Raw genomic sequence first — 16,026 nt, 5'->3', positions numbered from 1 at the left:
GGGAAGTATATCACGGTCCAGGCATGCTTTCTAGATAAGATTCTGATACCTATTATTACAGAATGTTGGGTTAGTATGTGTTAGATATTACAGATAGTTCTGTTTTAAACTGTTGCCATTTGGCTGTTGAAGTGCAAGCAACCTCTAGTTCTGCATTTTGGAAATAATTCCAGAACTTTATAACCAATTTAAAACTGAGTGTTCCTCGAATCCAAGGAATTCCTTAAACCTTGTTTTCTCTTGGGATTACAGTGCTACTTCGATTTTTGAGTGCATTCTTCAGCTTTTTTAAAATTCAGAGACAATGATTTAATTCAGCCACATTTTAAACTACTAAATTTAAACTTTAGTTGACAGAGCTCTGCCCTGTGCCACCTTGTGTTTAGGGGAAATGGCCACATTACTGTACCTTCAAGTTCCTTCTGCCACAAAGCACTGGAGGCCAAAATGGAGAGAACCACTGAGTCCCATGAGCCTGCCATGGATGATTATAGATATTCTGCCCAATTTTTGTAGGTGATAATTGCCCAAGAATAATCGGGGGGTGGGGAGGGCCATTAATTCTTAAAACATTCAGCATGTTAAGGAACATCTTTGGAAGGAGAGGCTTGATGTTTATACTCTGCCAGGGGTCCACTGAACTGGCATATGAACTGTTTTCTGCTTTAAGACACAAACTGACATACATTTGTTGCTTTTACTATAGACAATGTTCCTGTGAGTGTGCCAGTTTATTCTGAAGATTATCTCTTAGTCTGCTAATGGGATCACAGTAGATCACAGATAGAGCAAATTAAGTTCATTTAGCTCTGGCACAATAGTAGAAATAATTTATTTTGTAAGCCTTTCTAGTAGGATCGCTGCTATACTGCTTGTCATCCAACCAGACCTGCCCACTTTAATACCGATCTAAATAACACAGACGAAAAACAAAATCAATATTGTGATGCTATTGCTCATTGCCTACTTTGCTGTTTATTCTGCTCTGAGCATGATTATCCTCTTAATTTTATAAAATGCCTCGTTAACAAAATGCTGAAAATGTTTTGATTTGCCTCTTGTTCGATGCCTTAAAGAATGTTTTGTTTCTAATTCATATCTGTATGTTAATCATGTCTTAAAAATGGTTTAGTGTAGCCACTAAATGATGACTGTTAGACATGGTTAAGTTTGTCTGATATTTTTAGGATATTCAAAATATATTTTTGTCTAAAGATACATATGGTGACTGTAGCATTAATGTGTTTAAATTTTTTTTAGCTGGGGATGCAGATGATCCTCCACGAATTACCCCTAACCCAGTCATCAATGGTAATGTAGCAATGGCAGATGGACACAACAATACAGAGGAAGACATGGAGGATGGTAATGTTTTGTTTTTATAATTGCTTTAAAATTGACAACTGAATGTTTTAATTCCGCTGACTCCTAAATGTTCAGTTTTGACTGAAATCTTTTGGCATGCAACCAACATTTAACAAAGTTTCCGGAAATTTATTCTAGCATGTCTGAAACAATGTATTGATGGTTGGTTAGTTATATATTTGCTTTTTGGAATATGATAGCTGCTGTAATTGAAATTATTTGTGTCTACTGTGGTTAAGGATATTTAGGCAGCTGCATAAATGTTCTCTCTCTTGTATTTCCTGCTCTTCTCACTTACATCGCCCTCAACTATGCACTTTGAAATCACTGTCCTATCAAATTATTCATTATTCTTATCTTGCTGTGATGTTTTCCTTTGACTTGAATTTATTGTACTGCAACACGACATAACGCAGTGAATGAGTATGAGCTGTGGAGAAGATGCAGCAAAAATCCAGTGAATTGGACAGGCTGAGTGAGTGGCCATGTGCATGAAAGCTAAGTGTGAAATCATCTCTGAATTTATAAACAAGAAGGCAGAGTGCTGTCTGAATGAAATTGATTAGGTAGAATGGCGCATTTAGACCAGAATGTCCTTTTTTTGACCAGTTGGTGCAGGTCAATATACAGTGCCACAGGTAGCTACAAAGATAGGGTATGTGGCCCTCATTGCAACAAGATTTTAGTTGAGCAGTAGCAATGTCCAATTGGAGTAGTGTGGACTTTGATAAGACCACATCTCTGGCTGTTTACCATTCTGGCCTCCCTATCTGGGGAAGGGTGTTGCAATGGAGTGAGTGCTGCCAAGACTGATTATTGGGATGGTGGGATCGATAGAGAGAATTGGAATAGTGAGGCATACTTCTGTTGGTCTTTGCAAGAATGAGAGTTGATTTCATTGACGTTTGCAAGATCCTATTGCAGATTGGGTGGCATATGGTCAAGATGAGGAAATCCCCAACTGTTGGTCACAGCCTAAGGTAATTCATTTAGGACAGATGAGAAAGAATTTCTTCAACCAAAGTGTGGAGACCAAAGTAGAATAGGTTTATTGAAAGGAAAATTACAAGTAGTTCAGATAGTTACAGATTAATATAATTAGGGAGAAGGCAGGAATAAGGTATTGAATTTGGATGATTGAGCATGTATTGAATGGTAGAGCAGGTTTAAGTGACCAAAACGCATAATACTGTTTCTTTGTATTAGTGAAACTGAAGATACTGTTTCATTCAATCACCGTCAACTTCCCTCATTTCAGTTGCTCCTCTTCCCTTGTCTCTTTTCACAATCCCACTCTTCCCCCCCCCCCCCCCCAATCTGTTATTTGACAGGGGAAAGTGTGTTGGCAGTTATTCAAAAACAGTTTCACCTAATGGTGCCAGTCCTGTAATTGACTTGGTCTTCCACCAATGTCCTCGTGTTGTGTACGGTACACTCAGTGGCCACTTTACTAGGTGCACCTGTACACCATCTTGCAATGCACATGTCTAATCAGCCAATCATGTGGCAGCAACTCAATGAATGAAAGCAAGCAGACGTGGTTAAGATGTTCAGTTGTTCAGTCCAAATATCAGAATGGGGAAGAAGCATGATATAAAGAATTTTGATTTTGGAGTGACTGTTAGTGAGAGTTGGGTAGTTTAAGTTTCTCAGATATTGCTGATCTCCTCAGATTTTCATGCACAAGCTCAGAGTTTACAGAGGATTGGGGGTGGGGAAACCAAGAAAAATCTGGTGAATGGCAGTTCTGTGGTCGAAAAGTCTATGTTAATGGCGTGCCAGAGCAAAATGGCCAGACTAGTTCAAGGTGACGCTGTCTCAAGTAACCACACATTACAAGAGTGATGTGCAGAAGAGCTTCTCTGAATACACAAAAAGGTTGAACCTTAAAGTGGATGGGCTATAGCAGCAGACCACAAACATGCTCTGTAATCAGTGTATAACTTTAAAAACTCATTTACATTTGTGTAACCTGCTGGATTGTAATACTAAAGGCATTGAAACTAGTGCAGTGAGTGAGATATTTTTCATATAAAGAAATGTAGGCAGGGTGATTATATTTAATATTTGAAATGATTTCCCCTTTGAATTTTGTAGTAAAATCTTTCTGGAGAACATACTTGATGACATGCCACCAATTTTAAACAATAGGAATTCAAAATAGTTGCATCTGATTAGGCATTGTATCCTTGCTGTATCTGGTTGTACATTTGTAATTACAATGATTTTGGGTTCCCTGTTATCCCATTGTGAAGTTTTAAAGGCTAACATACAGATAATACTGTTGGTTTATACTTGGGTAAATATTTCTTAAGGACATTCCATGAATGAACACTTATGCGTTATATATTTACACAACTAAATGGAAGATTGAGAATTGCACACTTCTGGCAAGATGCCTCCCCATGGGGTAGATGCTCTCTGATTTTTTAAAAAATACTGGTCACAGAATTTTTTCCCCCACTTGATGCACATCTTGAGAGATTTCTCAGTTCTTCCTCATTCATTCAAGTTGTGCATACAAATAAGTAATGTGCATGGCCACATCAAGCAATTTGCCAATGTGCTACCAATTGTGTATGTCCATTGTACATCAACTTTTAAAATGTTTAATTTGTTTTGCTAATGAATGCATATTTTAACTTGTAGTGAAAAATGACTGCAAATGTAACTTAAGTGTAAAGATTTAAGATATTTTTATTTTTCCTGATCTCACATTTCTTAATTTCAACTCAGAAGCACTGAAGTAAGGTGAGCTTCAACTGAACTTGTAAAACACAAGTCTTTGCCAGACTCATGCCTTTTAGTGTTTAGGCTGTGCCAAACTGCAGGAATGTTAGATAAGACGCGAATATTCTTTATTTAATATGCCAGTATTTCCAGTTATAGTGCAGGATAACTTAAAATTCTAGTACTGAGTGCAAGTTTAGCTCAGACAGAATTGAGTTGAAATGGTGATGTATTGTGCTAGGTAATGAGAAATGCTTCAGCTGTTCATGTTGCATGCAGTCTCCCAAAAATTAATCACAAATCTCAACTTATTCTGGGGAGTTAGCATTTGCTGAGCAGTCATTCTTGCACTGAGACGTTACAGCATAAAATTTGCCTATTAGTGTTTTTAGAGTTGATAGGTGATAGCAGATTAGCAGTGTTTTGCCCTGAATCAGTTTGAGGTTTGTTGCACCTTAAACATTCTTACTAAGTGTATTGCATCGTCACACTTCAAACTGCCTCCCGAAGATTTGGGTTTCTTGGATAACCATGGCACTTAACTGGCTGTATGCTATCAAATTTGTTTTGTGGCAGCAATTCAGTACAAGGCATAATAAAATAAATGCCTTGTACAATAAGAAAATAAATTATTTATGCATGGGTCCATCAGAAATCTGACTTCAGAGGGAGGAAACTGTTCCAAAACTTACTGTATCTTCAATTCCTGGTAGAGGGAAGATGCTGGAAATCTAAAAAAAAGAATGAGCTCACTAGTCTATAGCAGCATTCAAGAACTAGGGTTTTGATCTTTTACCTGAAAGATTAGTTGTTCCTCACTCACTCCCCCTTCCCTTGCTGCATAGAGTGCCTCGTCTGAATTCTAGGTATATTCCTAGACTGAATGAAGCTGCTCTGCAGTTTCCTTTTCTTGTCTGCTCCTTTTTCCTTTTCTCCCTCTACCCTCCCCCCACCAACATGGAAATCCCTGTAAACAACATCTGGCATTTATACACTTGAACTGTTTCAAACAGTTTGACCATGAAATTTCATTAAAATTGGAAAATCTATGCTACAATATAAATAGTTTGGATATTATTTGATGTCCTAAAATAAATCAGTGGTCATAATGCTGAGTGCAAATATCAAAGAGCTATATTACTTAATATATTTGATAAAATTTGGGTGTGAACCAAGCATGTTACACTGGACTGAGGTAGCTCAATTACTGTTAACACTGGGATTTTAGAAGAGGATGCGGAAAATTGCCCTAAGTGCTTTTAAAGTTATTGTGCATGACATCTTGGGTTGAAAACTTGTCATCCTAATCCAAGAACCAACTAGGGCAGGAGAAATTTTTTTTTCCTCTTTTCTGATCTGAATTGTGTTCTTGGTGCAGAATATCATCTCAAAGGTCTTGGGGAAGAAAAGATTCTTGCCCCATACAGGTTTGCTGCAAAGTCCTGTATGTGCGGCACGGGGTAGCGGTCCGGTGTTGTAGCCTCGTTCAGTCTGCGGTAGTCTCCATCCCCCGGCTGCTTTGGGCACCATGTGCAGGGGGGAGGCCCATGGGCTGTCGGATCTCCATACGATCCCCAATTCCTCTATCCTCTTGAACTCCTTTGCCAGGCGGAGCTTTTCCGGGGGGGGGGGGGCCTCCGTGCGCGGGCATGGAGGGGTGATCCCTGGGTCATTATGTGGTGCTGTACCCCGTGTCTGGGCATGGCTGCCGTGAACTGCGGTGCCAGAATCGATGGAAAGTCTGCCAGGATTCTGGTGAATTCATTGTCTGACAGCGTGATGGAGACCAGGTGTTGGGCCGGCAACTTGGCTTCACCCAGGGAGAATGTCTGGAAAGTCTCGGCATGTACCAGTCTTTTCCCTTGCAAGTCGACCAGCAGGCTGTGAGCTCGCAAGAAGTCCGCCCCCCAGGAGTGGTTGGACCACGGCAGCCAGTGTGAAGTCCCATGTGAACCGGCTGGCGCCGAATTGCAGCTGCATTGTGCGAGTGCCGTAGGTCTGTATTGTGCTGCCGTTTGCGGCCCTCAGGGTGGGTCCTGGCTTCCTGTTGCGGGTGTTGTACCCCGTCGGGGGCAAGACGCTGATCTCCGCTCTGGTGTCGACCAAGAAGCGGTGTCCCGACTGTTTGCCCCAGACGTACAAGAGGCTGTCCTGGTGGCCAGCCGCCAAAGTCATTAGCGGCAGCTGGCCCTGGCCCTTGCAGGGCGGGCGACAACAGCGGGCTTTTGTGCCCCACCGCTGGTGGTAGAAACACCACTGTTCAGTGGCCTCCTCACTCCTGCCTCTGTGTTGTGTGCGCTCCCCCTGCCGGGCCTGGTCTGGTCTGTTGTTGGGCACGTGGCCTGGTAATCTGACGAACGGATGCCACGCTCTCCCTCTTGGCTTTCCACTGCACATCTGCCCGGAGCGCCTCCTTCCAGGGGTCGCTGAAATCTGTGTCGGCCAGCAGCAAGATGTATGTCCTCGGGCAGTCGCTCCAGGAACACTTGCTCGAACATGAGGCAGGGCTTGTGTCCATCAGCCAGGGACAGCATCTCGTTCATCAATGCTGACTGTAGTCTGTCTCCCAAACGGTCCAGGTGAAGCAGGTGGGCACCCCGCTCATGCCGTGAGAGGCCAAGGGTCCCAATGAGCAGCTCCTTGAATGCTTCATATTTGCCTCCTTCCAGGGGTGACTGTATGAAATCCGCTACCTGGGCGGCCGTCTCCTGGTCAAGGGCACTCACCACGTGGTAGTAACACATGGAATCAGAGGATATCTGCTGAATCTTGAACTGGGCTTCTGCTTGGTTAAACCACACACATGGTCGCAGCGTCCAGAAAGTCAGCAGTTTTAGTGAAACTGCGTGAACAGATGAAGAGTCGGTCATCTTTGGTCCAAATCCCATTTGGACCATCGGGGACACCAATGTAGCGATGTGCTACACACAGCGCTGAAATAACGATACGCAGTCGGTAAATCATTTCGAGACTAGTTTATTCAAACTTTGCGGCTGCAGTAAACTTGTCAAATAGTAATTTGCTTAGCAGAGATCAATAATAATTTTGTCTAATATGGTTATTATTTCCCAAGTGTCCTGTTGTCACTTGGTGCATGTATTTACTTCATTGCTGATGTTAAGATGACTGGTTTGTTTCCTGTTGTAAATAATGAATTTACACTTGTCACTTGCTAATCTTCAGGAACAATATCATAATCATTATAATTCTGGAAAAAGATAACCAGTGAATCACAAGTTCCATGGTATCTCCTTTAGTAAATCAGATTAAAAGTTGTCAGGCCCTAGGTTTTTGATGGTTCTGTTTGTTGCAATCATTAGATTGTTGATTTCCTAATATTTCTGGAGAATTATTTCTCTTTGCTAAATGCAGACCTGAAGCATTAATGAGATGGGAAAATGCTTGTCAAAAGGGAAATGTTACAATAGTTGTGTGGGATTTCAATATGCAGATAAATTGGGAAAAATGAGTTTGGTGCACCCACCAGCCCTCCAGGTCCAACGTATAATTCTCTGTAACTTCTGCCACCTCCAACGCGACCCCACTACCAAGCACATCTTTCCCTTCCCCCCCCCCCCCCGCTTCACTCGTTACCCCCCCCCCCCCCCCATCTCTTCCCACCGATTTCCCTCCTGGCATTTATCCTTGTAAGTGGAACAAGTGCTACACCTGCCCTTACACTTCCTCCCTCACCACCATTCAGGGCCCCAGACAGTCCTTCCAGGTGAGGCGACACTTCACCTGTGAGTCGGCTGGTGTGTTATATTGAGTCCAGTGCTCCCGGTGTGGCCTTTTATGTATTGGTGAGACCTGACGCGGACTGGGAGACCGTTTCGCTGAACACCTGCGCTCGGTCCACCAGAAAATGCCCCTCCTCCCCTCCTTACCCTATCCCTGACATGTTTGATTTTTTTCTCTCTCTCTCTTTGCCCATTACCCTGCTTGTTCTCCATCTCCCTCTGGTGCTCCCCCTCCCACTTTCTTTCTCCCGCGGCCTCCTGTCCCATGATCCTTTCCCTTCTCCAGCTCTGTATCACTTTCGCCAGTCACCTTTCCAGCTCTTAGCTTCACCCCCACCCCCTCTTCTATCATTTCGCATTTCTCCCTCTCCCCCCCCCCCCCCCCACTACTTTCAAATCTCTTAGTATCTCTCCTTTCAGTTAGTCCTGACAAAGGGTCTCGGCCCGAAACATGGACGGTGCTTCTCCTTATAGATGCTGCCTGGCCTGCTGTGTTCCACCAACATTTTGTGTTTGTTGTTTGAATTTCCAGCATCTGCAGATTTCCTCGTATTTGCTGGGTAATAGTGTACAGGACAAAATAGTACAACTGCAGTACCAGCAATCGAATATCAACTTCTTCCGTGAACCAAATTTCTTCTCCCCATTCCCTACTCTGACCTTTTGCTACATTTTGCCTGGTTTCAGATTTCCCATATTGCCTTGCCAACCTTCCGCCACTGTTTTACTGGCACCATTAGCAGAATTGGTTGTTGGCACAGTCTTTAAAGGAAGCAAGTCGTTCCCCTCTTCTGAATTTATTTTAAAAATCTCTGCTATTTAGCCCCAGTCACATCTTCATCGAATAAAGGCAGTGCTTCTCATGTTATCTGTACAAGGTGGAAGTTCTGGAGGGAAAAACAATGACAGTGGTGTGTCTTTGAAAAGCATATGCGACTTCTATAACATTAGCTCTTCCACAGTTTATGATATAAAGAAACAAAAGGAAAAGTTGCTCCAGTTCTTTGCTCACAGTGAATCAGGAAGAAATAGATGTGCATAAGGAAAACAGTGAGAGATGAAAGGGTTTTTAAGTGGGTTAGAGGTGTTTATTTATTGAATCCTAACCTAACCACCTGTGATTTGGCAAAATCGCTAATCTGGCACTGCACAGGTCCTAATCATTCTGGATTTGTGGTGATCAACCTGTACTATAAAACTGTTAATTCCTAATACTCATCAACAAAGGAATTCATCTGCAGATAATGGACTACCTTCATACTATGCTGTCGATGATTGTCAATACTTTCAAATTTCCATAGCTTCAAATTCTTCATAGTTCCGAACGAAGTAGTGATGTAGTTTAATTTTCACTCCCAGCTGTTACTTGCATCTCTTAGCCTGAAACCACAGTGAGCAAACAGTTCTGAAGTGTCCTGCTGCTTATTTCTCACCAAATATCAGTGATGAAAAAGCACTCCTCTTTGAACACAAACACACAACTGATGCTCTTTAAAAGCTATTTTGCTCAAAGCACTCTGTTGTGTTAACGGCCACGCAAATGCACACGTCAGAAACTGTTTGACAACAGCCTCTTATTCCAATTAAGTAGCATAGTGTCCCAAATAAATGAATGGACACTCTCGATTAATTTTTGTTTTTTAAAAGTTATCCCAAATGAGTGGCAGCCCTGATTAACCTATGGCCCAATTAACCAGACTCTACTGTTTCTTTTGTTGTAATCCTCCTTTCCTTCCCTACCTCCTGATACTCTCATCATTCAAGGAATATGAGCTGCTTTCCACAAATATATATTCATGGGGGAAAAAGCAGCTGCACTACCACTTACTCATAAATCCATGCAAACTGACTCGGTGTTGGTTCTTTGCAAATGTTTCAATAAAGTTGGTCACTAGTCATTATTTTATGACCAATTTATCATTGTTATATGGAGTGTAAACATTGCTCTTTTTAACTGAAGGTCTATATGCTTCTGTGCAAATTTGGTTTGTAAGTGAGCTTTGCTAGTATTAAGCTGTTCTCAATAGAAGCTGTTATTTCAAATAAAGGTGCCTTTCCTCAAGCTACAAATCTATAGCTCAGCAGTCAAAGTCAATGTAACTGGTGTTTAGTTATAATGGAGAAGTAGATATCTGTGCACTTAAATGACAAATTTGTATCTTACAGTTGAAAATTATTTTCTACTATAATTGTTATTTATCACTCGGCTACTGTGAGAAGTATGATTTGTATTGGATGTATTGATTTGGATTTGTGCTAACACTTGAAAGCTGCAGGATTAAATACCAATCAACAAGGCCACCATTTTAAAATGCAGTTCTTGGTTTTGACAGATACCAGTTGGCGCTCAGAAGCTACATTTCATTATACTGTGGAACGGTTTAGTAGGCTTAGTGAGTCAGTGTTGAGTGCTCCTTGTTTTGTGCGAAATTTGCCATGGAAAATTATGGTAATGCCTCGCTTCCATCCTGATCGGCCTCATCAGAAGAGTGTTGGATTTTTCCTACAATGCAATGCTGAGTCTGATTCTACGTAAGTAAAATTTACAAGTTCTATATGTAAGTGGTATATCAACTCATTTTTCTACCCTGAGAAAGTAAATGTATGAAGTACAGAGCTGCTGAAACTAATAGATTTAATGTATGCAAATGAATTCATTAGCTACTTAAAAGGGGCTGTGATGGGTGACTGACAAAACACATTTTATAGTTCCATACAAAGTTATATAGGTTTTTATGAATTTAGATTGCTTGAATAGAATGTATCAAGATATTAATCTCCCAAGTGATTTAATTTGAATTACATCATCTTCTGAAAGTTCAAAATGAAAGATTACTGGGAGAGGGTCACCTGAAGTCCTTCGAAATTTTTAGTCGTGTCTGAAGTCGTATCTGAATGTTGGGATAGGATTATTTTGGGAAGGTTGCAGTTGCAGAGTAAATTCTAATCGGATTATAAACTAAGTATTTCCCATATATCTCATAAGCAACTTTTAATCTGGTGGCTTGCTAGAGAAGTTAGCAAGCTTCATAATCTAGGAATTTGTAGTTCAGAAGGCATATTCCTTTATTTGAAAATGTGCATATCCTGTATTTATAAATCTGAATTTGTATTTTGCTATGCAGCTGGATACGGACATAACATTGTTTTAATTTTTAAATTTAGTTATGCTTATTTTGTAAAAAATACATTTACTTGTGTTCATTTCTATAGGTCATGGTCTTGTCATGCGCAAGCTGTGTTGAAGATTATTAACTACAAAGATGAAGAGAAGACCTTTAGTCGAAGGATTAGTCACCTTTTCTTTCACAAGGAAAATGACTGGGGTTTCTCTAATTTTATGACATGGAGTGTAAGTGCTGAAAATTTTACTTAGACTGACTTTTCTGATTTGTAATCAATCAGACTGCAAATTTGGAATGATGGTCTTCATTTCTCAATTTCAAAACTGCTACCGGAAAGTGAGAGGAAATGCAGGGATGTGACTAAGCATTTAAAATGTAAAAAAATTCTACACTGGAACAAGGCATGTTGTCATCTACCCACCATATGGAATTCTTTTTTGAATGTTGTCAAATGATCTTAAATTTGCTGCTAATCAAACTCATTTGGCAAGCTTCCTATCTAATCCAGGTTGTCCATGTTTCCAGGTGCCTGTCATGGTCTTGCTGGAGTGAGGTCTTTGATCCTTTACAACTGAGCCATCTGCAGCCTGATTCATTTCCTGCTACTGTTTTGCCAAGCAGCTAAAAAGGACTTGTCAAGAGATTGAATAATTGGATTCAGTGCATGTGGCGACTCAAGTGGTCAAATAGCCGAAACATCCATTTTGTCAATCCAGCAAGATCGAAACATGGACAATCCTGGATTGCAAAGGAGGCTTGTCAAATGAATTACAGACCAGCATCAAATTTAAGATCCCTTGACAATATTCAAGAGAAAAAAAAAATCACCATTGACCTAATTTTGTGGTTAATGGCAAAGCAACACTGTTTGCTGCCGACCTCAAGTTTCTTAAAAAGATCACTCATTTGTTGCTGTCAAGCGCCAGCTTTTGAGGATCTCTGGTGTCCAGCAGTAGTGATGCAATCAAGCAGGTTCAGCGACCAGTTATTTAGAAGAATTCTCAGAGCAAATCAAGAAATAAAGTGCAGTTTTTAATCAACTCTTCAAACGTTTTACAGAGCTGAAATAAAGATTGGAGCATGCATACAAGATTAAGGTAGAAATTGAAATATCATAAACTGATTTTTTCAATTTTAAACAGCTGTGGAATTTTGGAATTTGAGGGCATGATGATGCAAACGTGGTGTCCTAGTGCCAAAGTTTGTTGAGTAATAGTTGAAGTTTAGTGTGCCATTTAAATCTTGCACTTCAAAGATGTTATGCTGAACTGCTTGAAGTATTCATGGTAAGGAATCACTGATTTCTATACATTTTGCTTATGGTGGCTGCACCATATTGTCATGGTTACTCCCACTGTAATGGTGAACACTGGAAAGCCTCATGGTTATTTGCCATGAATTCTGGACTATTGTTAATCTCCAATACTTGATGAACGGCATCATAAATTGGTTCAAGCATAGCTCCAAATTGGAAGAGGTGCTGTCAAACTCCACTTTGATTTATGGATGATCATTCTTTTGAAGTGCATGTCACCTTTATTAGCATATGAAAGAGTTCCAAGATTTAGATTTTAATGCTATTTATCCCTCAATTAATTTGTAGAGACTGGTTCTGTTCAGTACTACTTCCACGATTTTGCAACCTTCCTGTATATTTGCTGTACTACAGAAAGTTTAGGGAACTGCAGGTCTCCTTAATTTCTTTCATCTGGCTACTCTTTTATTTGTATCCTAATGAAACTTAAGTGCAGAGTTATTATGGTTAATATTTCTGTTCAAGTTTATTGTGAACTGACTGTGCATACAGCCAAACAACAGAACATCTCTGGACCACAGTTCATCCACAAAACATACATCTCACACAGTACATCAACATATTACCACAAATAAGTTATTAAAAAAGAATTCAAAGTGTTTGCAGAATGCAGCACAGGTAAACAGTAAAACAGCTCACTATCCCAGTGATGAGACCTTGGTGGTGGCAGAGCATTCATTAGGCTTATAGCCCGAGGGAAGAAGCTGTTATCCGGTCTGGCTGTCCTAATCATGATGCTCCTGCACCTTCTTCTTGACAGTAATGGTTCAAAAAGATTGTGGGATAGGCGGTAGGAATCCTCAGCAATGTTTTGGGCCCGTAGGTATTTAATCTATGATGATCTGTTATATTCTGATTCCAACTGGGTTTTAAACTTCACATTTTTTAAATTGTTTTAGGAATTGATTATTCACTTGCATTATTTTTGTCTTTGATGCAAATAAAGTATTAGAATCAAATCTACTTGATTCTAAACCTAAAATTTAAGTGATGTTGGAAATAATTTCCTGTCATTTCCAAGCTGCCTGTGACTTACATCTGTGTTTTAATTGGGCTGAAGTTTCAGTCCTTTCTGAGGTCATGGTGTTGCTGTGATATTGTTTGCATTATTGATATTTGTCTGAAATCGTAATTTCAGTGAGTTAGAAATCACTGAATTTGAAGAATATGTTGATTTTCAAGAAAAGGCGTTCTACATCACCATTAGGTAAATTGCTTCATTGTCTTACTGATCAAAATTCAGAGCACAGGATTCATTTATTATCAAAGTTTGTATACCATATACAACATAGTGATTCATCTTGCAGGCAGCCACAAAACAAAGAAGCACAATATTCGCAAAAAACTCCGCACTTCAAAGACAATCATAGATCCAAAAAAATCATAGATTAAAAAAAAGAACAAATAATGCAAACGATTTAGTTCTTTTTTTAAAAAAAAGGCAGCGGAACAGTCCTCGAAACATGAACTGCAGAGTTCCCAGAAGTCTGCATCCATAGAGCTATTTCAGCACTGCAGCTGAACCAGGAGCAAGATGGCTGCAGGCTACAGCCACAGAGCCAGTTTCAATGCTGAGATGAGAAAAGCCTTGTGGAGTAGTGAGTCGAACACTGGTTCATCCTTTGCCCTCGGCCTGCACACCGTAATCTTTTTATCTGGCTTTCTGGTTAAATCAGCTAAAATAGTGATTTATTATATGTTCTCAGGCCTAGGCCCTGACCCTTCAGTCCAGCCATGAAATCGGCTCCAGCAGTGGCCACCATGGCTATACTTGCATTTTTGACATTACAGTTTGTGAATATTTTAGGAAACCACAAAAATGCCAGGTTGTACAGATGGTTCAAAAGCACACCTCCCAGTGGGAAGTTGCAGTAGTTGTGGCCCTGAAAAGATATATTTAGTGGAATTATTGGTAGGTTTGTTAAGCCGCCTGCAAAGTGTTGCTGTGTCTAGCCAGCGCCATCTTTGCTATGCTAGTGCGCTCACGAATTCTGGTCTCATCATTTAGGCTGAAAATTTCAGTTTACTGATAAAAATCACTTTTTTCCAATAAGCAATGGAATGAAATTTCTAATTGAATAGCTCGTTAAAAGTCTATTTAAAATCTCTTTAGGAAGCAACTGATGCTGAAAAAGGTTACATAGAAGATGACAAGGTTACATTTGAAGTCTTTGTTCAGGCTGATGCACCACATGGTGTAGCGTAAGTATTAGAATTATATCTTGGGTGTCTTGGAAGCTGATTAAATGAGAGACATTTACATGAATAGTTAATGGTTAAGTACATTGGTAATGCACAAAGAAACATTAAATCCTGATTTTTCAGCTTGCTGATAAAACATAGGAGGTAAAATGGGAAAACCTGCTTAACAATGTTGTTGAGCCTTCTAAGAAGCATGAAATCTTAAATTGGAAACTGCTGAATTTTTGCAAAATGTACAAATTAATGTTTTTTTTCAGGTGGGATTCTAAGAAGCACACAGGCTACGTAGGATTGAAGAACCAAGGAGCAACTTGTTATATGAATAGTTTATTGCAAACATTGTTCTTCACAAATCAACTGCGAAAGGTAATGTGGATGTCATTTCACAGATAAATTGGCAGATGAATGATACTGCAATCATGATTTTTTTTCTGTACTTGTGATCCAAATTCAAAAATTTAAGAATTAAGCTTGCAAGCTAAGTACCCAGGCAGTTCCCTTAGTATGATTGCACTACCACCACAGGTCCTGTGGTAAATCATAATTTCTGCATCTTCTGACCAATCAGTTATGGAAACAGCAACAATATGTTATGTAAGGGCATGATCTGGCTTAGCTCTACTCAAAGATGAAGTTCCAATATCCATATTGAAGAGGTTTATGTCAGGTGGTGCATATACCCTAACTTTCACAGTTGCCTTATGAAAGTTGTCTATTCACCATGTACCATGAGGCTGATTTGCCTTATCACTTTTCTCCTAGTGCTTTTTGGGTACAGTTGAAATAAATACTTTGGATTATTCCCAGTGATACACAGAATACTGTATATAAAAATAAAAGCACAGGCTAGAAATCTGTAATCTAAAGAAAGCAAAAAATGCTCAGCAAGTTGGGCGTTATCTGAGGAAAGTTAACGTTCTAGGTGCAAGATCCTTCAGAAGAAAACAGGTTACCTTTGCAAGCAAGTGGGAATTGAGATATAAAATAAAGGGAATAGCTCTGTGAAACCAAGTAAGTTAATATGGCAGTTGAGTTGTGGCGAGCAACCTGAAGCTCAGGGTCACTGCTGAGGACTAACTGATTGCATTCATGATTAGGGTCTTGTGTTGGTAGTCACCAAAATGGCCACTGTTGGTTCGTTTATGTTTTAATTTTTTTATTTTTCATTTTTATCTCGACTACAAACTGGGCAACACAACGATTATGTGGTGTTTTGCAGTGCTGCATCATTTGATTCAAATTTCACTTGTGCGCCAGTTTAATGCACTAAATTTGAAAGTGCTCATTCCAGTTGAATTCTAAATTGCTGTGATAATTTGTGTTCACCATTTTGTGTTTGCTTTTCTTCCAATAACTTACTGTTTTGTCATAGGCTGTCTATATGATGCCAACGGAAGGGGATGATTCATCCAAAAGTGTTCCTTTAGCATTGCAGAGGGTATTCTATGAGCTGCAACACAGTGACAAACCTGTTGGAACTAAGAAACTGACAAAGTCTTTTGGGTAAGGGGGACTGTGTACTGCTGTGGGAGGAAATTATATTACGTTT

At 40.0% G+C, this 16,026-nt stretch overlaps 1 protein-coding gene across 7 annotated transcripts in view; it reads left to right on the top strand.

Annotated features, from left to right (window-relative positions):
• usp7 (ubiquitin specific peptidase 7 (herpes virus-associated)) overlaps nucleotides 1-16,026 on the top strand; it is a 74,090-nt gene that overhangs the window by 20,208 nt on the left and 37,856 nt on the right. For all 7 annotated transcript variants that reach the window (XM_059979169.1, XM_059979175.1, XM_059979172.1 and 4 more), the window contains 6 exons: nucleotides 1,261-1,365; nucleotides 10,169-10,367; nucleotides 11,049-11,187; nucleotides 14,389-14,477; nucleotides 14,735-14,843; nucleotides 15,850-15,980. In XM_059979169.1, coding sequence (XP_059835152.1) covers nucleotides 1,261-1,365; nucleotides 10,169-10,367; nucleotides 11,049-11,187; nucleotides 14,389-14,477; nucleotides 14,735-14,843; nucleotides 15,850-15,980 — 772 coding nt within the window. The remainder of the gene's footprint in view (nucleotides 1-1,260; nucleotides 1,366-10,168; nucleotides 10,368-11,048; nucleotides 11,188-14,388; nucleotides 14,478-14,734; nucleotides 14,844-15,849; nucleotides 15,981-16,026) is intronic.

This window comes from Hypanus sabinus, chromosome 9 (genome assembly GCF_030144855.1).
Source record: "Hypanus sabinus isolate sHypSab1 chromosome 9, sHypSab1.hap1, whole genome shotgun sequence".
In the NCBI taxonomy this organism is placed as follows: Eukaryota; Metazoa; Chordata; class Chondrichthyes; order Myliobatiformes; family Dasyatidae; genus Hypanus; species Hypanus sabinus.
Note: the sequence above shows the minus strand (reverse complement) of the source record. Positions and strands in the feature narration are given on the sequence as shown.